The 26083-nt window shown below is 35.4% G+C and overlaps 5 protein-coding genes across 6 annotated transcripts; 3 read left to right on the top strand and 2 right to left on the bottom strand.

Annotated features, from left to right (window-relative positions):
- The first annotated feature begins 666 nt into the window (after nt 1-666).
- Nucleotides 667-2092, top strand: LOC125191896 (transcription factor bHLH25-like). Its single transcript, XM_048089321.2, has 2 exons — nt 667-1045; nt 1471-2092. The coding sequence occupies exons 1-2, from the start codon at nt 758-760 to the stop codon at nt 1870-1872; spliced, it is 690 nt and encodes a 229-aa protein (XP_047945278.1). The 5' UTR covers nt 667-757; the 3' UTR covers nt 1873-2092.
- A 608-nt stretch (nt 2093-2700) lies between these two features.
- LOC125192597 (E3 ubiquitin-protein ligase MIEL1) lies at nt 2701-5585 on the bottom strand. The gene is made up of 11 exons (XM_048090220.2): nt 5247-5585; nt 4458-4545; nt 4284-4340; nt 4134-4166; nt 3977-4054; nt 3851-3894; nt 3721-3761; nt 3493-3575; nt 3308-3399; nt 3155-3224; nt 2701-3070 (listed from the first exon to the last, which is right to left on the bottom strand). The coding sequence occupies exons 1-11, from the start codon at nt 5300-5302 to the stop codon at nt 2903-2905; spliced, it is 810 nt and encodes a 269-aa protein (XP_047946177.1). The 5' UTR covers nt 5303-5585; the 3' UTR covers nt 2701-2902.
- Nucleotides 5586-10034: 4449 nt separating this feature from the next.
- LOC125197254 (uncharacterized) lies at nt 10035-11264 on the top strand. The gene is made up of 3 exons (XM_048095977.2): nt 10035-10770; nt 10850-10908; nt 11007-11264. The coding sequence occupies exons 1-3, from the start codon at nt 10146-10148 to the stop codon at nt 11061-11063; spliced, it is 741 nt and encodes a 246-aa protein (XP_047951934.1). The 5' UTR covers nt 10035-10145; the 3' UTR covers nt 11064-11264.
- Nucleotides 11265-12052: 788 nt separating this feature from the next.
- Nucleotides 12053-19427, top strand: LOC125196461 (ISWI chromatin-remodeling complex ATPase CHR11). Of its 2 annotated transcripts, none has more exons than XM_048094984.2 (25): nt 12053-12341; nt 12849-12977; nt 13080-13186; nt 13809-13921; nt 14149-14246; nt 14344-14523; nt 14615-14836; nt 15154-15288; nt 15646-15928; nt 16041-16114; nt 16251-16471; nt 16560-16647; nt 16731-16824; nt 16912-17100; nt 17189-17220; nt 17305-17381; nt 17469-17558; nt 17641-17710; nt 17793-17847; nt 17921-17979; nt 18101-18266; nt 18422-18600; nt 18688-18903; nt 18991-19095; nt 19182-19427. In XM_048094984.2, the coding sequence occupies exons 1-25, from the start codon at nt 12147-12149 to the stop codon at nt 19197-19199; spliced, it is 3195 nt and encodes a 1064-aa protein (XP_047950941.1). In that variant the 5' UTR covers nt 12053-12146; the 3' UTR covers nt 19200-19427. The 2 variants fall into 2 exon arrangements, with proteins under 2 accessions (XP_047950941.1, XP_047950940.1); XM_048094983.2 differs by having other exon boundaries at nt 18988-19095.
- A 114-nt stretch (nt 19428-19541) lies between these two features.
- Nucleotides 19542-24576, bottom strand: LOC125196462 (serine/threonine-protein kinase PBL27-like). The gene is made up of 5 exons (XM_048094986.2): nt 24106-24576; nt 23531-23721; nt 23177-23366; nt 20469-20860; nt 19542-20393 (listed from the first exon to the last, which is right to left on the bottom strand). Exons 1-5 carry the CDS (start codon nt 24245-24247, stop codon nt 19779-19781), a joined length of 1530 nt encoding a protein of 509 aa, XP_047950943.1. The 5' UTR covers nt 24248-24576; the 3' UTR covers nt 19542-19778.
- Between the last annotated feature and the right edge of the window lie 1507 nt (nt 24577-26083).

The following is a 26083-nucleotide window of genomic DNA, read 5'->3' as shown; positions in this document are numbered from 1 at the left end:
CCGTCGAAGTGAGTGAATCGTTGAGAAAGAGAGACGTTTTAGTGTGGGTGTTGAGAGAATTCCTCATGAGTGATTGAGAGAGAAATCGATGGGTTTATTTCATTTTAACTTTTTATATTATTTATTTAATTTTAATTTTAAATGGATATTTGTTAAAATAATTTGGAGATTAATTAGTGATTTAAAAATCAGAACAAAGAGTTTATTTGGTCTAAATCGAGATTAAACCCGTTGATCGTTAGTTTTTAATGGAACTATTGACAGGAGGACCAAAATGATCTAATTTTCATATATGCAGGAAAAAAAATCCAAAAAATAAAATTTAGAACTAAAAAGGTAAAATGACCATATGTTGAGGACCAATTTTGACCAATACTCAAAAATTAATTTATCCAATTTAAATTCGGGACCTATTGAGATTTGCATTCTCATAAATGTTCAAAACAAACATCGGAGTAATTAAAATAAAAGAAGTCAACCTCAGCTATTGATTTAAAAATAGCTTCATCTCAACCGTCTGTATGTAGGATCTACGGTGTATATCAATTGAAGCTGAATTCTTCATGCACATCAATCGCTTTCGCTTCTGTCTCTCTCATTCTCACACTCTCATATTAACATACAGCATGATTGCAGAAGAGATCCTAACTGCTTTCTTGGTGGAAAAGACTTTCCCCATTCGAAAATCTTCTCTCTCACATGCACAAGTAAAGAAAGAAAACCCCAACACGCGCCAAAAGAAAAATCGATTGATCAAATGAGCCAAGGGGAAAACGCAGAATCGGCGAACTGCAAACTCAAAGAAGAGGAGCTCAGAGATTTGTTTCTCCAAATTATGGAGGGATACAATGATTCTGCAATCCCACCATTATCATATTTCTCCACTCCCCAAATCCCCAATAATGAACACAACATCCAGAATTCGAGAAAGATGCAGAAAATTGAATCCGATAAAAATCTGAGTGAGCGCAAGAGAAGGGACCAATTGACTCAGAATTTTTCTCTTCTTCAATCAATGGTGCCTTCCCTTCTCACAGCACGTAAGGTAATCTCTCTCTCTCTCTCTGTGATCGAATTTTGTTGAATTGATAGCTGTTATTGTTGCTGGGAACAAGTTTCATTAATGCTAATTAGATGTAAGGGTTGAATTGTGCTTTGTGATATTGTTTGGGGCTAAATAAACTGAATCAGCGTGATTATGTGATTGTATTCAGTTTTAGAAGATTATTGCCTGATTGAATTTGAATTTCTATTTGATCGATTGATTGTGTGTGTTTGTGTGTGAATATATTCATGATTCGAGCATTACAAGTTGTTGGAGTTTCACACGAATTTTGCCACTGGATTGTCTCAATGAGAGATTATGTTTCTAATTTGTGTGAAATAGAAGAATTTGACCATATTCACATTGTGAAACTGTTCAAAACACTGATCTCTCAATCTAGATTTGAACCATGTGAAATGTTACAGCCCAGCAAACTAAGGATACTGGACAATACAGTAAACTATATCAAATTCCTTCAAGAAGAGGCAGAGAGGTTGGAAGGTCTGAAGAAATTTCAGAGCAAACTGCGCAGGGTGGAAAGGCCTAGTCACTCAAAATGCACAGATCACAACTCTGTCAATGTTACCATCTCTGACTCTGCGGTGTTTCTCGCCATTCAACTGCCCTCTAGGCAGGGCTCAGTGCTCAACATACTGAGGATTCTACAGAGGCATGAAGCTGAAGTTATGGAGGCACGGATTAATGTTAGTGACGAGAAGGTGATGACATTCACAGCCACGGTGAAGCTTGGAGGTCATGGAGGCAGCTCTATTGATAAGATGAGACAAGATATACTATCTTCATTACATTTACTGAACAGAAGTTGATTTAGAAATTTTGGATTCTAATCCATATGTGATAGATTATAAAGTTTCTTGACTAGAATTGAGTTTATAAGTATATGCAAAGATATGATTAGAATGATTCATTGCTGTAGTTATTGATTGCATCTGCTTGTGCTCAGAGACCTCTCATTTTGATGACATTTTGATAGTTTTATTCCTTGCATTTGTTTGATGACATTTTTTATATGGAGCTCATTTTATATGTTTGTTTGAGAAGGAATTACTACTTCTTGTCCCATTGTTATTTACCACATTGGCAAATTCTTTGGTGCTTAAATTCTCATTCTCTTCCCTTGTCACCTTTGATTGATCCATATATGGAAACCCAAGTTGTAGAATGAGTATTCTCATGTTCCCATGGTTGGCTCATGTCCATATATTTCCATTTCTAGAGCTAGACAATGCCATTTTCGCACAGAAAGACTTGCACGTATACTTGTGTTAAAAAAGGTATGGATCGTGAAGTGCATATGGATCATCAGGTTTTCATTGGGGTAAACAGTAAGCCAAGACGAGAGAGTGCTTCCTCGAGAGGCAGGGGAGGACTAGTTGTGACAGGATGAGCACCACAGGCTGATATATAAATACATACTAATATAAAATGGATGTTTTGGAAAAAATTACACGAATGCTATTGCAATACTTTTGAATAGATTAGATTACAAATTGAAATAATTGAATACAGATAATAAATATAGAGAAGTGATGAAGTTGTTTTGCTCTTGTCAAAATTGGGGAAGTTAATGGTTTTGAACAAGTAAGATGAAACATCATTGTCGAGCAACTTAAAAACTACATAAGCTGTAAAGGTAAACAAGCCAATAAAACTTTGTATACATCAATCCAAAGTCACTGAGCTCGATACATTTTTTCCCCATATTAATAGGAAGAGCAACACAATAGTGTACATCAATCACCACACGTATAAAAATTACAGCAAACGACAACATCAATCATATTGCACCAGCTTGTCCGGTGCATCAGAGCAAAATAATGGAGTTTTAAAACTGTTTTACTGAGGAAGAACGGGAGGAGCAATTGTTCTAGTATTATACGATTCACAGTGGCTGCATTTCTGGCCGATTATGTGGAAGTAAACTTCAGTCGTGTCATTGCAGTCATTGCACAAAATCCATACCTTCTTGTATCTGTATTCCTCGGGCATCATGGTCGCTTCAATCTGCAAAAAAAGCAGTGTCTTCTCGAGTTAATAACCGTTTTCAACCTGCAAAACTGTTGATTTCGTATATTTAGGGAGACTTACTTCCTCGTCTATTCTCTTCCACGCCATAGACATGTCCATGATTGACTTGGAACATATAGGGCAGCAGAACCTGCCAGCCACGTGCGAGTAGATATTTTATCCATAAAACAAGCAGAGACGCGGTAGTGATTATGAGACGAGACAGTTTATTACCTGTCACGCTTTATCAGCTCATCGTAACATTCAGAATGCATGGTGTGTCCACATTTCATGACCGTCACATCTTTGAGGGAGTCAAATAGATACTGTAGAATGCAAGAATCACAGATTTCGCAGCATTTATAAGTATATATAAAAAGTGTTGTGATTCTCAGAAGTTTGAACAAAGAAAGAAAAACCTCATAGCATATAGGGCAGTGATGCCTCATGGAATCCTCCACGCAGAGGTGGTTGTTGCGTAAACTAATTGAATAGCAAGAGCCTGCATGGTTAGCAAGAACGGAGACGAGGAGATAAGTCATCTATTTAGTTGAAGATAAACAACAAAGCGTCCGAAAACAAGGGGAGAAAACCATTCATGGAATGTGTTTTCAAACAACATATATAGCCAGTAACAAGTCCCATACCACACTTCTTGCAGTGAAAAAAGTTCTCTCGACCTCCAATCCTGCAGACGACCACGAGCATAAATCAGCTCTAACGTACTTTTGAATTTGGTTTAAACAAGTTTGAATACACATGTTCATTTTCACAAACCTGCAGATCCCACAATCATCACAGTGAAATTGTTTTTTCTCAATCTGCATCAAGCAAGAAAGAGCTAGAGTTTAAAAGCCTTCTGTCATAGCACATAGAAAAGAGGGATATTGAAGATCACATTACATCATCATCGTAGAATTTGCATATTTCGCAAAAATACTCTCCCATATTGACGCCACAATTCACACAAACATGTGCAACCTGGATAAGATGAAGACAAAGACGATTAATATACAGACTGTAGGAAAGAATTGGCTACGACTCAGGTTAGAGGAAGTACAGGCTGCTCCGTGTCGCAAACAGAACAAATAACCTACAATCGGACCAATAATATCATCAATTTCAATAAGAAATCAAGCAAAAAAAGAATGGCAGAAACAAATAACTCAAGTGTAGAAGCAAGAAGAATACATTTCTGCAAAGGACATACTTGTTTCACATCGCTCCGGACTAGATCATGACGATCATAAATCTTGCGCTGCATACTCTGTTGATTCAACAAGAATCAAGCAACAAAATTCCCATATTAAATTGGGCTTTGGTAGATAAGAGATGCTAGGGATACTATGGTTTACAGTAGATCACATCATTGAATAATCCGTACCATGGCTTCATTGTGGCAATGACGGCAATCATAGACTTCGTTGCAGCATGGAGCTCGAATCTTGCATCTTCTTCTATAATGCTTGCATCTATATAAATCCAATGACTACAAAATCAGTAACTGGGATTTCTATGATATCAAAACCCTCAATAGCAAACAAATCACTAATTTATCCTGACAGTGCATATAGAATTTTATTGCCTCAAAACAAAAGGAAAAACCTAAAACACACAACAACCATCTCCAAACTTATCCTAACAATATGAATACCTAAACGGCTAAACCAGACCATAATTGAATCCATCTTAACTGAATTTGAACAGCCATTTCACATGAATGATTTGGATCTATACTAATTAAACTATTTCTAAAAACTTCAAAAACAGAATTACACTCAATACACATACAAATACATGGTGATGCGTGTGCTGCACTTATTCCCCAAATCAGAAAGAATCCATTGAAAGATTCCATTTTAAACTATCAGACTTTCTATTTCTGGACAAGATCAAGTAAGAATCTTAAAACAGTGGAGATTGGCACCAAACACAAGGAACATCAACAAGATTCTACACAAATTGATTATATCCCTAAATTTATGCAGAAAAATGTAATCTTTTCTATGTGCCTTGATTAACACAATCAATACTTATGTCCTCAAACAAAGCTATAAAGATCTACAAATCATAACATCAATGTCAATCTAAAACATCACTACAACACTGCAGTAACAAGATCAAAGATGCATAAGCAAATGGACATCTGATGAGAGAGAAATAGAGAGAGTACCCATAACCCATCTTGCCAAAGGTGAGGCGATCATTGGGGCTGCCTTCCATTAGCATTTCCAAGTGAAAGTGGGATGCAAGAAGAAGATGGGGGGCGACCTCAAAAACTCCAATAAAATCAAGTTAAGAGAGGGCCATGGAGTCAAATGGACAGGGACAGATTATATATACGTGAGCATTAATGGCAAAACAAACATCTTATTATAATATTCTTAACTTGCCAAATCTGGAAGCACCTTCAACCATTTATAACAATAATTTTGGGGAAGAGGATAAGGTAGCGTGAAAGTGACTGAGGAGTGGGGTGGCCGGATGGGGCCCAGCACCGCTCAATCTACCCAATCACAGCTCAAAGCAATCTCTTCCCGAATTTAAAGTAACTGCTTCTTGACGACAGTTAAAATCCTTTGAGATGCTCAATTTTGGCCATGTGAATTCAGGACCTCTCATTGGCTCGGATCTTCAATTTCAATTGAGTATGAAATAATTGATTAATTCCTTGATCCTTTTGATAAGTGCAATTAAAATCAATCAGTGAAAATTAAGTACTAGTATGATTTTCAAATTGTAATTTTTACATTACTCAGACCATTCTTAACATAACTGGATGAAGATGAAGTTATCATAGTTCAGAATCCAATTCCGAAATCTTCCAATCTGCAATTACACCCCAAACAAAAATTTCAAGTTTTCCATCTTTATGGGTTCATTTAAATTTCCAATTAACCAAACTCAGAAACACGTGCATTCTTCGAAGACTTAATTTCATATATTTATTTATGGCTGTAATTATCTTCGACATGTTGTCTTTAAAACCGAGTGAAATGGGAGCTTTTTTTATCGTTATTTAAAGAGAAATGTAAATTAAAAGAAAATCGAATTTGATATTCATATTTCTCTAGGTGCACTCATGCGTGTACTCTTGGAGGCGATGACGCCACAGTTTTTCTCAAATTTCGAGCATTTTATTTATTGGATAATATATTTATGACATGGATTCATTGCTTTCTGAAATCATGACGTGGATTTAATAAATGTTTTGACTATTGTTCATATTATTGCTAAAAATAATAATCTTATGCATAACAGTATTACGCATTTTTCGTTCTCAAACGACTCAATACATGCATGACGCCATCTAAATATCTAATATGCTCCGCACTTTCATTTAGTACTACTATAAAATATCCAACTTATAGCACTAGTTTATTATGCACATTTATAGTCCACATAATAATTAATTAACTCACACAATGTCAAATTATTTCAAATCGTTCAATTAAAATAAAACAAAATTTAAAGAAAAGATGAAAGATACTTATTTTCATGAAATAAAACCGTTTTAAGCATCACTAAAAGATGCTATGTAGTACAAATATGAAATAATTATAAAAAATTAGAATTTTATAATTTATATTTTGTTTTGATACGATGGGCCAGTATTTGAATAAACTTTGTGATTTAAATGAGTATTATATCCATATATTATGACTGTACTTTGTACAATATAAACCTTGTCTTTTGTAAAATGGAGTAAAATTATAATGGCCCATTCAAGGATGATGAAACATCTGTTGCATTTGCATATATAGTCAATTAGCTTATTCCTTTCTTTATTGAAGTCGATCATGAAAGTGAGAAAGGAGTTTTCATCACGTATGGGCACCAATCTATTTATAGAATAAGCATTAATGAATATGAGACTTTTTAATGATATACATCATGTTTTTATTACACTTTATTCATATCGGTCTATACATATTTAATAGCCGCCAATAAATGAATCCAGAGTTCATGTTTCATGAATGCAATTACTTGTCAAAATAAATTGCTCATACATAATGTAGATACGATTGGGAATCAACAGCAGCCCATTAATTAAGTAGGTATACATGAGGCCATTATTAGCCCACAAATTGGGCCCAAAATATAGGCAATAAGTGGATAATTTGCTTGATTCAAAAAATATTACTCCACTTGTTGATGACATACATTTTAAAGCTCGACAGATATATTTGGACAAGTTTGATTAGAAAGTTTTCCACTTAGTTGATCAATTCAGTTCATTACAACCAATTATTTGTGAAAAAAATTTGCAAATGCATATGCTCGAAAATATAACAGGAGTAGTACAATATGATTAGTTCTATTTGAAAGATTATATTTTATGACTGTATTTAGTTTATGAGATTGGGTCTCACATCTTAATCCTATATGAATAATCTAAGTAATATGTTATAATCACCTAACTAAAATAGTCTCATAATTTAATTTTAGATTAATTATCGTATGATAATTAGTAATAACAATCTAACGATACTTATAAAGTACTTTTTGACGAGACTATAATACTATCTCATCTTTAACATAAATACACCATTAATGCAGTAGATAGTTATTTAATTTTTACTTTTTTCAACGCATGAAGTATCAAATAATCGGCTATGTTCGGTAATCATTAATTATAAAACAGAAAATTGCTAACTAACAAATTTAATTCGAAAAGATAGAAAAACGCCAAAATGGTAGTATCAAATTGTGAATATAAACCAAACAATGAAAAAGACGAAAATTTCAATTTTCTTCCATCTGGAAAATTAAGAAAATTTGTTATTGGAAAAATCAATCCAGACAAATCCTAAATAACTCTTAAAATATCACGAAGAAGTTGTAAACTACGAAAATAATTTATAGGTTTTCAATTCAGCATAGAAATTGATTTGGTTTATTGGGAAAAAGGTCTAAACATGGGTATCATCCACTTCATGAATTGTCACACAGCCTGCAAATCAATTAATTATTTACATTTTTCTATATTGAAAATTGTTTAATTAATTCGCAGCGCAAAGGTATATTCTTCGTTTGTATCCTATCCTGTTGTCTTGTGCTTCATGGGCCTGCAGAATTTAAAGACAAAATATACAAGAAATGTAAAAAATGTAAATAAATATAATTTTCTAAATGCACGTCAATAATTAGACATGCTAGATAAAATAGCAATAGTATGGGCAATACCATCCAAATGCATTGCACCAAAATGACAAACAAAATTCCCAACATTCGAAAACCCCAATTTCCATGGAGTCACTTTCTCTTTCCCCTTCCCCAAAAATATAATTTTGGTCTATCCAAAAAATATCCAAACATTCAGTATATAGATATAGTAACAATTCAGAGTATCTCACACCAAAATTAAACGTCTCAAAACTCTCATTTCGAGAAGTTCTATATTCAGTTTTCCCATCTCATGGGGTAACAACATTAAATTTTTAATCATTGAAAAAATTTCCCCTTAAATAACTCTTTAGCTTCATTTAAATACAAATTAAACATCAACTATAATAGTATATAGACCGAAACTTATATCAAATCTAACTAATCGATACCACACCAAACAAACAAGACATACATGTATATAAAAAAACAAAAGCATGTGCACTGAGATCGAAAGCAGGCTAAGATCTTCTCAATTATTTACTCGTATTTATTGAAATTTCAACATCGCTGAATTACAAAATGAATTGTATTATAGATTATATCTAACCACAGGAGAGAGTTCGATTTTCATTTAATACAGTAAAACGACTACTATAGAGAATAGAGCTTGTATATACATAAATTTCCACCAAATAAATCTCCACAAAGCTAATAATTTGTCCGTCATAGATGGACACCCGTGAATAAAATACTCCTTACTTCTCATATTACTTGAGACATTTTCAGAATTTAGAAAAATTGTATTTAAAGTACTCCTATTAAACTAAACTGAAACAAATAAGAAAATAAAAAGATAAAAAGGAGAGTAAATAAGTAAATTAAAGTAAGTGAGATTAAATGAGTTAAAGAAAAATAAAATCAAATAGTCGAGATATATAACCAAATAGAAAATTATAAACAGATCATTATTTACAACTTCTTAAATAGGATATGTATAAAGTCATCATATTGGTAAAATAGATTGCTGTCACATCACTCTCCTCGATAGTTGGATCATTATTTTCTCAGTATTGCAATAAAAAATTGTGAAGAATTGTTGCTTCCAATTCTTCGTTATATAATTGATCTAAAAATGAACGGATGCATAATTTTTGTTTAATACACATAGAAGAAATATTAATACAAAAAATAATAAAAATAAAATTACATTTAATTATCTGCCATTTTCAACCCTTTCTTCCCGACTATGTAATCTCTTCTCAACCCACTTTTTCAACATTGTCGTAGCAGCGGGAGCCAAAGAATTATGATGGCAATTTTAACCGATTTTTATAGTTAAAAATGAATGAAAAACAACATTAGTCTCTTGTTATTCTTGAGTGTATCCATCCATAGATCTACTTGTACACAATGTACATGCCCCATAAATCATTCTTTTACATTGACAAAAGACAATGGATGAGACCATTCAAACTTCCAATGAAAATAATTATGCGAATATATATTCTTTGAATAGCAATTAAAATCTGTAGTTTAATTTATTTATAATCAATAACTAATGTATAAATGAATTATAAAACTCTGAAAATTTGTATAAATGTTATAACCCCTATAAGTTCATTATAAAATACATCCTTTTAAATTAATAAAATTATATGGCCCCAACAATATTAATTTATAAAAGGTTTATCGTATATATAATACTAAATCTATTTTTTTTCTATTTTTTAGCAGTAATTTTTTGGTAAAATGGTTGTCCACTCAATTCCTCATGAAGAAATTAGAGCCTTCAAAATAGGAACGGCAAAACCGGTGACTTGACCCATTTAAACCAGAACAAAATTGTAAGAAGAAAAAGAAACTCACAAGAGAGAAATCAGAGGGAAAAAAATTCACCATTTTCCTCTCCTTTCTCTTTCTTTCCATATTTCAAGAATCCATTTTTCATAAACACACACACAAAATGGGTTGCGGAGAATCAAAGCATGCTGTTGCAACACAAAACACCATCACCAAGAGCAAGAGCAAGAGCAAGAGCAAGAGCAGGAGCATCAGAAAACAAGGGGCTGAAATCCCCAAAAATGATGTAAATGTGACTGCAAATGCTGATAAGGATTCAGAAACTTTGAAGAAAAATGAAAACCAAGCTGTTGAGATTCCCAAGAATATAGAATCCGAGGCTGTTAAGGCCAAGGATGATGAAGAAGAAGAAGTCAAGGTAGAGAAGAACAAGGAGATTGAAGTGGCTGCTGCTGTTTCTAAGGTTGTGGAGAAGGAGGAGGAGAAGAAAGAAAAGATCATCAAGAATGAGGAATTGAAGGAAGACAAAAAAGAGGAGGTTAAGCCTGAAGTGGTGGAGCAAGAAATCCCTGCAGCCATTGAGGTTGTGCAAGAGATCAAGAATGTGGAATTGAAGGAAGAGAAGAAAGATGAGGTCAAGGCTGATCAAGAAGAGGTGGTTTCCCAGCAAGTAGAAGATGCTCCTTCTTCTTCTAGTGCTAATGAGAAGATCCCCCAAGGCGAAAACGTCGTCGTTGAGGGAGAAAGCAATGTTGCAATTGCAGAGGAAGAAGACAAGACAGGAAAAGGTTTGTGTATCAGAATTACTTAAATAAGGTGGTTTTTGATCATTAATGATTCAAATTTATGTTATTGTGTGGTTTGCAGAAGAGTTGGCTCAAGAAATAAAGCCTTCTGCAGAAGAGAAGAAACCTGCTGATCAAAGTGTATGACTCTATTTTGGATATTGTTTACTCAGAATTTGGGGTTGGATTTGAATATTATTGTTTACGACAATGGATGTTCGTTGTGAATGATATTGCAGGAGGGTGACGTTGTAGTAGCAGCAGCAGCAGCAGCAGCTGATGTCAAGGGAAACTGAGGAAGAAATTCATATGAGATTGGCATTCTTCAATCCTTCTCTGTTTGTCAACATCTCTAGACTTGTATTTATGTACTTTGATTACTCATAATGGTGAATTTGTCACACACCCAATATCAAAATTTCAGACTATTATCTCTTGGTGAGGAGAAAATCTCAATTGCTTTGATGTATTAATGGAAATTTCCTGTGGTTTCTTGATGCTTTTATGTTGGGATGAGCAATTAACATAGCTCGAATATATTTCATCGAGTCATGTAACGTGTAATGAGCAGCCTAACTCTAGCAGAATCTATAAGTTAGATAAATCAGCTCAAACCAAAATATACTTGGATCATGCAACACAAATTATATTTACTTATATATGCACTGCCAATTGTTATCCACAGAAGAGATTTGTAATGTTACATGTTTACAAGATATATGTAAAGTTTCATCTCATTTAAATTAACCAAGGTGCGTCCCTTGCATCCGTCTATATACAGTTTTAAGACCGATGTTGAAGCATCCCTCAACACAACAAATTCCCAACAATATCAGTGGTGCCATATGCAGCAAGAACACCTATGTCATCAATAGACCTAAAACTAATTAACCTTTGTATAGAGATTGAGTGTGCAAAACACTTAAAACTCGGAAGATTTTGATTCTAGGTTTTGTAATATCATAAATGCAAGCAACTAATGCTCTTCTCCATGCGAAAAAAAAACGATGTTCAAATTCCACCAAAGCCCCAACCATTTTTAAAGTTCCTTTACTTATAAAAAAAAAAACATTAGAACACTGATCGTTGAAAATTTTAAACTTTTAGTTCTTTACATATTAGTAATCAAGTAAAAAGGAATAAAGGAATCTCTTATTGGGCTTTGAGTAGATTTAAAATAATGAATAAGCCCACATTGGGCGGGATCCCACGCAACAAATGGCGGGAAATGCCCATTAAATATAAAAACCCAAACCGCCAACCAAATTGGTCGGTTGCATTTCAATTTTCCATTTTCCTTTTTTCTTCACCGCTTCTCCCCCAAACCGCACAACTGTGCTACTGTTCGACGCGGAGCTGAATTACAGAAACCCTCGAAGATGGCGAAACCCTCTCGTGCAAAGGACTCATCCGACGACTCGATGACTAGCTCCTCGGCTGAGGAGGAGGTGGCCAGGGACCAGGTCAATGACGAAGAAGACGATGACGAGCTCGAGGCGGTGGCTCGCACCGCCGAAGATTCCGACGACGAGGATGCTCCGAACGCTGCCGATCAGGACGAAGATGACATTGAGGTCATATTACTTTATAATTCGCTATTGTTTGTTTTCAATTCACGGTGTACTCGACGGATCTATGATCGGTCTGCTGTTTGGTAGTCTAGATTTAAAACTAAGAAAAAATAAGATGTGTGGTAGTCTAGATTATTTCGTAGATTGGAATGCAAAATTACATTTTTGTATATCACTCACTGCTGCTGCTGTTGCTTCGACATCGCCATCTCCCTCATCCAATTCCTAACCCGTTGCTGCTTCGATAATGCCCATTTCAACAAGGCTGTTGGAGTCCATTGCCCAGTACAGAAAAGGATGCGATAGTGAAACCGGTCGAAATGTAAATTGTTGATTTGGCTTGGCCGGGCCAGAGCTCCTAACACGGGCCTCTGCGTTAATAATCTTACATACTTGTCCGCCCTACCAAATGGGCATTGTTATCATTATATCTATGGTGCTGTTTAAAGATGTTTTACATGGTTGGAATGATCGAGTGGGCTATGCTGAAGCTTTTAGTTGTGGTTTCAGGAAGAGGATGTTGTTGCAAATGAAATTTCAAAGCGCGAAAGAGCAAGGCTTAAAGAAATGCAGCGGGTAAAAAAGCAGAAAATACAAGAAATACTTGATGTGCAGAATGCTGCTATTGAGTCTGACATGGTGTGTTTTCTGAGTATGAATTGGTACTTGATATGATGTGTACATTAAATTATCTTCTTGGATATGATCATATGATAAGTGATCTGATCTGCTTTGGCACAGAACAACAAAGGAAAGGGTCGTTTGAACTATCTTTTACAGCAAACAGAGTTATTTGCTCATTTTGCCAAGGGTGATCAGTCTGTTTCTCAGAAGAAGGGAAAAGGAAGGTGGGTAATGTCATTTTGACTTGATTACCTTTCCAGTATGGCTATAGGTTGAAACTTTAATATTACCATTTTCTTGGTAAGTATTTCACTGTGCTTCATAGCTGCTAATAATGATAAGGATATCTTGCAAAAAATTTTGTTTAATAAATTTGGTTTGGGTTGCACCTAACCGTTGTACATGATCGAGTTTCTATGATCTTGGTAGATCGGCATGTGTTGTATCTTGCTAATGCGCTATTTATACATGGTTGAGCAGCTGACAGTTGAGAAGGGATGTAGTGGTGCTAAAATTTGTCAGTAGAAATCCTTGTCTTGTCTCTTCTCTTTTTGTAATTTTATTTTGCATTACACTGTGGTAGGCACTAGGAAGATAAATAAGATTGGGCTTAGTTGAAGTCTTTCAAAAAGTTGTCAACTGGACAGGTTGGCAGCCTTAGAAGTAGATATTTTAGGAAAATAATGAAACTAAGAGGTGTTTGTGGAAGTGAATTCCTTAGCATGGGGGCAGAGGTCAGTAATAGATGGAACTGATTAAGGATATTCACACTGTTAACATAGTCCTCTGTAGCCAAGCTAGTTGCTTCTTAAGTAAATTATGTTTCTTGTGCTCTCCAATTGTTAGGGGCCGCCATGCATCAAAGATAACTGAAGAAGAAGAAGATGAAGAGTGTCTCAAAGAGGAAGAAGATGGCATTTCTGGCACAGGAAACACTAGACTATTGGTGCAGCCTTCTTGTAAGATTTTCTTTATCCTCTTTGTTTTCATTGTTATGAATTTCTTCTGCCACAATAATACTAAAAATGTTTGCTTTTAGAATGGTTTACTAGTATATGTGATAATGCTACCCTATGTTTAGTTTCTACTGCATTAGTTTCTAATTTGGTGCAAGTATGTATTGGGTCCCTGCACTGTTTTTTACACAAAATGGTATCTCCTATGCTAATTTTACCTTTGTTTGCAGGTATTCAGGGAAAGATGAGGGACTACCAGCTAGCTGGTTTAAATTGGCTGATTCGGTTGTATGAAAATGGCATTAATGGGATACTTGCTGATGAAATGGTATATATGGAGAGTAGTTGTATTTTCAACATAATGGTTTCCCCTATTATTGATAATGGTTTCTTGTACTAATATTAGTGTGTTGTATTTAATTTAGGGACTTGGTAAAACTTTGCAAACAATATCCTTGATGGGCTACTTGCACGAGTTCAGAGGAATTACAGGTCCTCACATGGTTGTTTCTCCAAAATCCACACTTGGAAATTGGATGAATGAAATCAAAAGGTTTTGCCCAGTGCTGCGTGCTGTAAAGTTCCTTGGAAATCCTGATGAAAGGGTAAGCTTGCAATACCAATTTAGATATTATTTTCCAGGAGTTGTGTTTCTACTGCTTTTGATTTCAAAAATCCTATTATGATATTTTCTAGAGGTATATTCGCGAGGAGTTACTTGTTGCTGGGAAGTTCGATGTTTGTGTTACAAGTTTTGAGATGGCCATCAAAGAAAAGACTACATTGCGACGATTTAATTGGCGCTATATCATTATTGATGAGGCTCATAGAATCAAAAATGAGAATTCCCTTCTCTCAAAAACAATGAGGCTCTATAATACTAACTACCGGCTTCTTATTACTGGAACACCACTTCAGGTAATATTTTTTTGTGTCACAGTTGCTAAGTCTCTGCCATTTTATGAACTCTACAATAACTGTTACATTAGTTGGTTCGGAATTTGAAGTGGGGTATAGTATCATGCTTTCGTTTGGAAGATTATATATCTAAAATGTAGTAATTTTTTTATGCCTAATTAGTTTGAGTTTAATTTGTTTTTAGGAACTTGTGTTAGTCCTACAGAAACCTTCAATGTATACATTAGGAAGCTGAGGTTTATATTCGGGTATATTTATTTCAATTGAGATGTGATGTTAGTTTTATGTTTTCCCAATGTTTTTTTTGCACTTTTCAGAATAATCTTCATGAACTCTGGGCTCTCCTCAACTTCTTGCTTCCAGAAATATTTAGTTCTGCAGAGACGTTTGACAAGTGGTTCCAAATTTCTGGTGAAAATGATGAACATGAAGTTGTCCAACAACTTCACAAGGTGTGTGATTGTTCTATTAAGATAATTCTTTGTGCCAAAAATGGTATTCTTATGTTCGATAGTAATCAAAAAGTGCATGAGAGCTGTAGGCTGGCCAATTCATAAGCATCTCAGATCTATGTGTTTGATACTCTAAAATTATGTTTTAAAGTGCAATACAAGTTGTTGTATTGCATAACAAAGTGGTTTTGCAACTTCTATACCATTTCTCTTGTATAATGAAAATCTTCCTCCTGTAATCTGTTTCTTTGGGCACAGAAACTATTAGGATTTGATATATCAATTAAAGTTCTTGAGATGCAGTTGCTTGAGCAATTCACTTGTCTGACTGATGCAGTCCTTTTGGTGACACACCAGGTTCTCCGGCCCTTCCTTCTTAGAAGGCTAAAATCTGATGTTGAGAAAGGTTTACCTCCCAAGAAGGAGACAATACTTAAAGTTGGCATGTCCCAAATGCAAAAGCAATACTATAAGGCATTGCTACAGAAAGATCTTGAGGTGGTAAATGCTGGTGGAGAACGCAAACGCCTTCTTAATATAGCCATGCAGCTCCGAAAATGTTGTAATCATCCATATTTGTTTCAAGGTGCGGAACCTGGCCCACCTTATAGCACGGGAGAGCATCTCATTGAAAATGCTGGTAAGGTTTTGCTAGAAGATCAAGGAAGAAAACGCACACTATATGCTCTAGCTTGGGTTCTCCTGTCTCAGCTTTGTTAACTTTTATAGTTTTCTATCTCCTTTGGTTGCAGGAAAGATGGTTCTTCTGGACAAGTTGCTCCCAAAATTAAAGGAACGCGATTCCAGGGTTTTGATATTTTCCCAGGTTGGTACCATGACCAACTTCATCTACTTTCAGAATCTTGTACTGCTTATAGATTGTCTAGATTATTATATTGTTTTCGGTTGCTTTTTATTTTGGGATTTGCCATAACCATCACTTCTTTTATTACATACATCAGATGACAAGACTGCTAGACATTCTTGAGGATTACTTAATGTTCCGTGGGTACCTCTATTGCCGAATTGATGGGAATACAGGGGGAGAAGATCGAGATGCTTCCATTGAAGGCTTCAATAAACCAGGAAGCGAAAAATTTGTCTTTCTGCTGTCAACTAGGGCTGGAGGTCTTGGTATCAATCTTGCGACTGCTGATGTTGTCATTCTTTATGATAGTGACTGGTAAGAATTTGCTTTTCTACCGTTTTGGTTTTATTGAATGCTATTGAATTGGCTTTTGAGTTACAATGCTAGGCTCGTATGATTGCAGGAACCCACAGGTTGATTTACAAGCACAGGATCGAGCTCATAGGATAGGACAGAAGAAGGAGGTTCAAGTATTCCGATTCTGCACTGAGGTTTGTCTTGTCATAATTTTTATGGTTATATCAAGTGCGCTGGAGGTTCAGTGTTCAATGACTTATCATTTGCTATTATGTAGTACACTATTGAGGAAAAAGTTATTGAAAGGGCCTATAAGAAGCTTGCTCTTGATGCCTTGGTTATCCAGCAAGGGAGGCTAGCAGAACAAAAGAGTAAGTCTTATGCATCCACTAACATTGCTTCCTTCGCTGGCAATATTGATGTGATTTATTTATGTATTTTGGTTTTCGATTATGCAGCTGTGAATAAGGATGAGCTGTTGCAAATGGTAAGGTTTGGTGCTGAAATGGTTTTCAGCTCCAAAGATAGCACGATCACAGATGAGGATATAGATCGAATAATTGCCAAGGGAGAAGAAGCAACAGCTGAACTTGATGCCAAGATGAAAAAATTTACTGAAGATGCCATCAAATTCAAAATGGATGACAGTATGTTTGATATTCTTGGCCTCTTATGGTTTTTGTCCATTTATTTATGTTTTATTAATTTGATTAACATGTTATGCACTTTCTCCAGCTGCTGATTTGTATGATTTTGATGATGAAAAGGTATGGATGCTTTGCTTATTGCTGGCTGTTATGATTCTTACTTATTCTCGCCCCAACTCATTTGCATTTTCTTCATTGGTGAAGGATGAAAATAAGTTCGATTTTAAGAAAATTGTCAGTGATAATTGGATTGAACCACCAAAAAGAGAGAGGAAACGCAAGTACGTTTTTTCTATCTCTTTAATTACACACTTAACTGTCTGTTTGTTTTCTGGCAGACTTATCCATTTGTTGTTATTTATCTGTAGTTACTCAGAATCAGAGTACTTCAAGCAGACAATGCGTCAAAGTGGTCCTGTGAAGCCCAAGGAGCCTCGAATTCCTCGCATGCCGCAATTGTAATCGTTTTTTGTTTACTTGTTTTTACATGTTGAGTATTTAAGATTTATGTATGTTATGGCTCATGTCAGTTTTTGTCAGGCATGATTTCCAGTTCTTCAACACACAGCGTCTTAGCGAGCTGTATGAGAAAGAAGTGCGGTGTCTTATGGTGCGTGTCCAACTTACTATTGGGACTCCCTAATACATATCTGCTTGTGATCACTTTCTTACCCTTTGTCCTTTGAATTCAGCAAGCACATCAAAGGAATCAAGTAAAAGATACCATAGATGTGGATGAACCAGAAGGTCTGTTCTTTCTTGAGAACTCTGTGTTACTTATTTACCTGAATTATATCTTGATTATATTTCTTGTACTTAGATGTAGGAGACCCATTGACTGCTGAGGAGCAGGAAGAGAAGGAGCGGTTGCTGGAAGAAGTAAGTTTTAACTTGCCTCACCCATTCCCTCAAGAAAAGACTTGCCTTACCCATTGCTTGAAGTTAGCTTGAGCTTTAACTGATTTTTTTTTTTCTAATTTTACTTAATTTTGGTATTTAGGGATTTTCAACTTGGAGCAGAAAAGACTTTAACACATTTATTAGGGCCTGTGAGAAGTATGGCCGGAATGACATCAGGGGTATTGCTTCTGAAATGGAAGGGAAAACAGAGGAAGAAGTTGAAAGATATGCTAAAGCTTTCAAGGATAGATATAAAGAACTCAATGGTATATGCATTGAGGTTTCATCTTCTAGTTACATTGTGAAACCTTAATATAGCTGGTTAATTCTCTTTTAGAAAGCATATACTGTGTGTGGCTCTTGTTTTTAGTTCTTCCACTGCATGTGGAGCATGATAATGAACGTGAATATGTTTAATCAGATTATGATAGGATCATCAAAAGCATTGAAAGAGGAGAGGCTAGGATATCGCGGAAAGATGAGATCATGAAAGCCATTGGGAAGAAGCTGGATCGCTATAAAAACCCTTGGCTGGAATTGAAGATCCAGTATGGCCAGAACAAAGGGAAACTGTACAATGAAGAATGTGATCGTTTCATGGTTAGACTACGAATAATCATCTTGACTCTTTGAATAAGTTGGATCTCGTGTATCATTCCTTTAATGTCTGGTAATTGTTCTTCTCAGATATGCATGGTTCATAAGCTCGGATATGGTAACTGGGATGAGCTCAAGGCAGCCTTCCGTACTTCACCATTGTTCCGCTTCGACTGGTTTATAAAGTCTCGTACGACTCAAGAACTTGCAAGGAGATGTGATACACTAATTAGGTTGGTAGAGAGGGAAAACCAAGAATATGATGAGAGGGAGAGGCAGGCACGCAAAGAGAAGAAACTAGCCAAGGTAGGGATGCCACACCACTTGAATAATGGAATAACCTTGTTATCTTCAGCTCAGTTTCTTAGCATTTCTTGTTTTTCATCTCAGCAGAATGCAATCCCATCCAAGCGCGCTGCTGCCAGACAGGCTGCGGAGAGCCCCCCATCAACTATGAAGAAGCGGAAGCAATCATCGATGGATGACTATGTGAGCTCGGTATGTTTCTCTGGATGATATATTCTTATCGCTGCTGAGTATTATATGATGAATTGATAACCTAAATTTTCCAAACTTTTTCGCAGGGAAGGAAGAGGAAATGATGGATCAAAATGGGGCTGCTAACCGATTTGGTTTGTGTTAGTTTCTAGCGTAATGTTGTGTTTCCTAATGATAGTATATTAGATGTACTAGTTGTACAAAATCAGAATAGATGTATACGAGGTGTGATGTCTGGAAAATGGAGCCTCGTACCCACTAACTACTGTTATTATTATGTACACTATTGAAAATGGAGTAGTTTTGGAAATCAAAAGTCTCTTATAACGTAATATTACTCTGTCAAAAATTTGTTATTACATTTTTTTCATATTACATAAATTACAAATACTTTAATGGTTGACATATATGAGGAGCAAAGATGTAAGAGTAGAAACGTGAAAGTATGAAGTCCAAAAGCATGACACACATATTAGCAACTGTGTGTGGGGAAAAGACAAGATTGGAGATTTTTAATTTCCATGCAACAAAGACAAACATGAGAGCAAAACATTCTCCCTATCAAATCTTCAACCAACATTTTCATACACGAAAATCCAACCACAAAGGCTCATCAATATATTGTAGCCTTTCCGGCCAAACACCAGCAGGTAACAATGATTCACAAATTCAAAGGATTTTATTCACACAACGTCGTCCCCTGATCCATTCGTCCGCTTCTTCTCCCTCCAGTTCTCTCCCCACACTTTCGCAGCAGCAACAGCCCGCTCTCTGTCCAGGTCCCGGTTCTTCGGAGTCTCTCTTGTTCGACCACCATTGGCAGGGCTCCCCCATTGAGAGTCAGAGCGGTCCGGCTCGTCCACGCCCCATCTCCGGCCTGACCCGCCCCCTGTGTCGATCCTCCGCAACTCTGCACCTGCATTTAAGTCTCCAGCCGAGTCTTTCATCCTGAAATTGGGAGAGTTCTTGTGTGCAGAAGGTGATCCGTAGTGGCCACCTCGCCCCACATCTTCCAGGCTGTCGGCATCAGATATATTCCTGCGCACATCCCTGTGCCTTGGCGTACCCGAGCCTCCTCTGCTCTGGGAGCCGGGTGCGTTGGGGTCATAACTCTGTGAGGCCAAATATGTTAAAGCAGTAACAACATCACCAATTAGAGGCCTCGTGGCTGCTTGCTCTTGCAAGCACATGGCTGCCACTGCTAGTGCCTGATAGAGTCCACGCATAGGGTAACGGCCTTGCAGTAGAGGATCTGCCATTTTTGGAAACTTTCTTCGGTCCTTGAAAAGCGGTCTCGCCTGTGTCCATTTCAAGATGAGAATCAAGTACAAAGGAATATATTGCGCACAGAAAATGAAATCTGAATCACATACCCATGCGACGAGATTCTGCTCCCCCGCACTTCTCATGTTGTCGATAGCTTTACGCCCCGTGATGATTTCGAGGAAGACAACTCCAAAACTGTAGACATCAGATTTTAGGGTGAGCTGACCAGTCATAGCATACTCTGGGGCACAATAACCATATGTTCCCATCACCCTCGTAGAGACGTGGGTTTTGTCCCCAACGGGCCCCAGTTTCGCAAGCCCAAAATCAGACAACTTTGGGAAATAACCCTCATCAAGAAGAATGTTAGAAGATTTTAGGTCTCTGTAAATGACAGGTGGATTCGCTTTGTCATGCAAGTATTCTAATCCCTTTGCTGCACCGGCAGCTATCTTCATCCTTGTATTCCAGTCCAAAGGTTCTTTATCCGGTGGAACATCTATATAGAAACATTGAAATGAACAAGTTTAGCAGACTGAAAGGCGATTGACAACAAATGTGAGAGAACGAGACACAAAGTAACACACCAAGTCTGAAATCATTGTTTCATTTAAAGAAACAATCAAGGACACATTTTCAACCAGTAAAGAGTTCTCCATTCCAATCGACATAGTTCAAGCAAGTTAATATTTGGTACGTCTTCACGAGTTACAGGTTATTACATTTCTTTTCACATCACATAGAATTTTTTGTAATTGAGATCACAGGAAGACCTTGGTGTAGCTCACTGTCGCTGTGTTTCTATTCTTAGTCAAGAATAACAGCATAAAACATAACGAACTAGCTGCCTGAAATCTACTATATATTAGTGAGGTCCAAATGCTATAGTTCTACCTTCTTTTGATCTGGTACATACTATCGTTCGTAGAATAATATTTTGTGTACTGCATGATGTTAAAAAAATAACGTTCTAACACTTTATAGTCAATAGTCAAATATAAATATTTTATACAAGAATAACAATCTAACTCGTTTAATTGAATTGCTAGAAACTATATCAGCTGAGGTCCAAATGTTACATAAAGAAGTCACGGAAAGTTGCCAACTAACTCGAGTACTTATTATGTATAGTCATGTTCCATGATGATGCTATGATTCAGAATAGACTACTAGTACAGATCTTCCACTCCAATGATTTAAAAGATAATTAAATGTTGAAGTCTCGCTTTTGACATATTAAAAACACAAAAGAATATGGCCTTAGTCTGGTATATGAACTCTCATATGATAGGACAAAATACAGCATGTACTCAAAACAAAAAGGTAGGGCATGAGAAAAACAATTCTATGAACAAACAAGCTCAAGAAACTGGCTAAAGATTTGTAATCATATTCATATCTAAATTTGATCACAAGTGTAGACAACTATTGATATATGCAAATAACTATACTGTGCAGGGACTGGAAGACTTGCATTTCATTTGGGCTGAGATAAATTCAGATTCTTAGTAACTCAGACTGGGAGACTCTCATTTCACAATACATTCCACTCTTAGCAATTAGCAAAATCAAGAGAATAATATGATATTTCATAGTTCTTTACTAGAAAGGGAAATCAAGAGCTAATTATAATGGTTTTAGCAAAATTCTGACAGTATTAGCCAAGATGAATTTATATTTTATTGGAGCATAATATATTATTGATATCAAACCTAAGTTGGATAAAATCTTCGGTCCTAAATAAATGAAATTGTCAGACCATATCGAATTTGATTTGGAGAGCTCATTTGTACACTAATTAGGGCAAAAAAGCAAGAGTCTTTATAAATTGCACGTTAGTTTTAAACTTAAACCACTTCCTTTTCAAAATAGTCAACCAAAGTTGCTAGATGAGTCGTTCCCAACTTCCTACCTACTTGCCACCCCTGTCTGTATTCTCCTAAGTGTCATAAAATATCAAAGCTACAACATTTCAAAATCATGTGATACTAAGAAATAACCTTTCTTTCTAAAAGAATGCTATGAATAAATTTGAACATGTGGAACGGCATAACAAAAATAAGTACTAAGGATAGTATCCAAACTAGTCTACTGTAAAGAGTATGTTACAAATACAAGATGTGGTTTCGGCTATTAAATCAATCAGATAAAAATATGAAGATATTACAACCCCAGATGGAATGGTTATAATAATTTTATGATTACTCAAGTTGCTGCATTAGGGGCAATCAAGTTATGTCTGCCAATTACGTTTTCTCAGTGATCAAAAGCTAATTAGTGAGGCACTAGGATTATAAGATTGCTTAGGACATAATTAAGATAATGAAAGAGCCTGTAACGTGATGAACCCGTCGTAACTTTCCTATGTTAAGTATGGAGGTGGTCATATGAACTATTTTCTGAACCAAGCTTGTTCAGCAATCAAAATCTAATTAGGGAACCAGTAGACAGTATTACAAATAAAATATCTTTTTTCCCAACCTAATACCCCATAATATGGGAAACTTCCATCGAAATGCAAATTATGTTCCATAGTTTTGAATCTTTTGATACAGCTACTTATGACAAAATCAGACAGGTAGCTATAAGGAAAGTCAATGAATATTTGATAGATTCCAGGACATTAATCTGGGATCCAGAGTTCTCTTTATTTGGAGTAGCAAAAGTTCTCCAGCAACAATTGTCCAAGCAAAACAATGGCTAAAATTAAAAAAGGATATCAAGCTCCAAATTATGATAACATTGTGATAATTTTGACAAACTTATGCACTAATCTAACTCCAAATTATAAAAGATTTTTCGCATGGTAACTAACCATGTAAATGGTCCTCCAGCGATCCCAATGGCATGTACTCATATACTAGCAGACGTTGGTCACCATCAGCACAATACCCTATCAGGTTGACAAAATTTGGATGATGCAAGAGGCTAAGCATGAGAACCTCCACCAAAAACTCTCGATTCCCTTGAAGGCCATTCCGATCAAGCTGCTTAACTGCAACAGCCTGTACAAGATAACTATGAGTCACACTAAATCATAATTATTCATCTTAGAGCAAAAGAAGGAGAAGAGCTAACATTCTTCCCCTTGCATGATTGCATCATAGACCACAAAGCAAGAACATATAACACGTCCAATTCAATTATAGATGCAACAAAGGTAGCCAACCTGTCCTGTGCTTTCTAGTCGACCTTTGTAAACACGTCCAAACCCACCTTCACCCAGCAAGGACTCTGGTCTAAAGTTCTTTGTCGCTGCAGCAAGCTCACGAAATGTGAATATTTGTGCAGCTATATTTGGCTCTTTCGGAATTGTCATTTCTTTCTTCGAATCGTTACCAGTCCGAAGTCTTGGTTTATCTGTGGAATATTAAAATATTCATTTAATACATCAGTAAAAAATAATCAAGAATGTAATTTCTCATAATTTATCCACAGCTTATCACATAGCTCCGACGAATAGGTCATCTGCACCACTCATTCTACCTTCTACACTATAGATGATTACAGATTCATTCTTTCAAATGCCACTAACAATTTCTCTCAAAACACAGCAGCAATAATCACATTCACAACAATTCTTGACCCAATTTCACCTGGATCACCAAGAACGCCATAATCCACAGATCAAGAAACCCAAATCATAATTTTTTTCAAATTAACTAAAACCCCTCACACCAACCATCACAGAATTGAAAATTCAACAACAAAAAAAAGGCTATTGCAGTGTTCAATTAAAATTACCTGAATTCACTCTATTTACATTAGAATTGGACTGAGCTGCTGAACCCTCTTTAACAGAATCCTTCTTTGACACTTCTTTGACTCCATTGCTACTACTATTTACTTCCGTCTTCGATGATCCGAAGCAGGGAAAACAACCCATTTTTCGACTCACTCAGCAAAAAAAAACTCTTCAGCTACGCAATATACATACATATATATGACGAGTTTCGACCATCAGAAGCGTGTTCCTATCCATTCAAAGCAGCCCATCTCGTCAAAATTCGATGCTTGAAAAGTTTTAATAGGGAATTCCGGCCATGAGCTGCAGCTCATCCCAACCCCAATATTTTCGAGAGCAGAGATCAGCTAATAGGTAAAAGCAGATCAACAAATCGAAGAAAATCTTGATTGTTCAAGACAAAGTTAAAGAAAGGGATGAAAAAGTTAAAGAAACGGAAAAAAGAGAAAAATTTGCAACTAATTTGTTGGAATAATTTTCATTCATGAAATATTGTGAATGGTGAAAGTCAAAAAGGAAGGTGTTTGTAATCTTCTTTTGGGGTAAAATTTTAAACTTTGAAATTAAGCACTAGTAAATTTGTGCTTTATCTTCTAATAATCTGATGTTATCTATCATTTATAATATTACTTCAATTATTTTTTCACTCGATTTCTATTATATTTTACAGTCAAAATTATTAATAGTATATAGAGAATATTTTATAAGAAAATGTTAAAATAAAATGGCCACCACCGTCCGACACAAAGTTGACCCTTTTTTCTTCGGAGTAAAAAATAATTAATTGAATTAAAGACTTTTTGTTATACTGCTAATCTTTGTTTCAACTGTGGGACCAGCCATCACTTACATGTGAGACATTCACATGCTTAACACATGGGGAATTTAGGTGTGAAAATATTTATAAAATACAGTAATTGTGGAATACTTTGTGTACGGAGTTATGTATTACTTGTATTTGTGGTTGAAATCTTCTGATAAGGAAAGTATGTAGAAGTAAATAGTGATGGGCTCCTTACTCAATTTTAGATTATTACTACTAATAAACTATTCAAACAGAACAATTAGTAAAATATAATAGAATCAATTAATATTCATAATCTATATCCAGCATTGATGGGAAATGAGAATAAGATATAATGTAAAAGTATTAGAATAATTAAAATTATAATAATATTAGTACTATATATATTTACAAATATTTATTAAAATAATTTTGTTTGACAAGTCATAGTAGTTTTATTGAAATAAATTAGGTTTGATAGTACAACTAGAAAATATAATACTGCAATATTTTCAGTATTTTAAATTTTCGAATTTTGTCAATGTCGTTTTACATGGTTAATTAGTAAAAGGAGTATTGAGTAAAGTGTCACATCGAAGTAGCATGTGCCATGCAGAGACATAATATAATACAAAACAAATAAATCATTGGAATAAAAATTTGGATTTTAGACGCAGTGAAGTATCGTTATCGTAAAAATTGATAAAAAGTCCCCCTCGATTTTTTTGTAAAAGTAGGTCAAATTCTTATTTTTCATATATAAGAGATGTGGCCCAAACAGTGGTAAAATTCATAAAAAATATATATAGTGTAAATAATTGAATACACGTGGGACTTGGGTTAAATGAAAAAAATTATACAGGCCCCTCAATGAATCTCTTATTTGGATATGATTTGAAATTAGTCTTATCATCTATGGACTTATTTATCTAATGATTTGTTTTGGACAAAATAAATAGCCTAAAGTGAATGTGGAAACAGTTGATTTGAATTGATACATTGATTTGATTTAACAATAATGCAACATGTGAAAATTACTATCTTGTCTGAAATTATATAATATCTCAAACCATAACCAGGAAATATACAAAAATTTACATAAGATTATTCAAGTGGTATAATTGTATAAATCAATTTTTAGATTCAAATTCCCATTGAATGATATATTTGTAATTATGTTGATATTGGATTGT

This window comes from Salvia hispanica, chromosome 4 (genome assembly GCF_029641045.1).
Source record: "Salvia hispanica isolate PSC_SH4W2 chromosome 4, Shi_PSC_v1, whole genome shotgun sequence".
NCBI classification, from domain to species: Eukaryota; Viridiplantae; Streptophyta; class Magnoliopsida; order Lamiales; family Lamiaceae; genus Salvia; species Salvia hispanica.
This window is presented reverse-complemented; position numbering and strand designations above follow the sequence as displayed.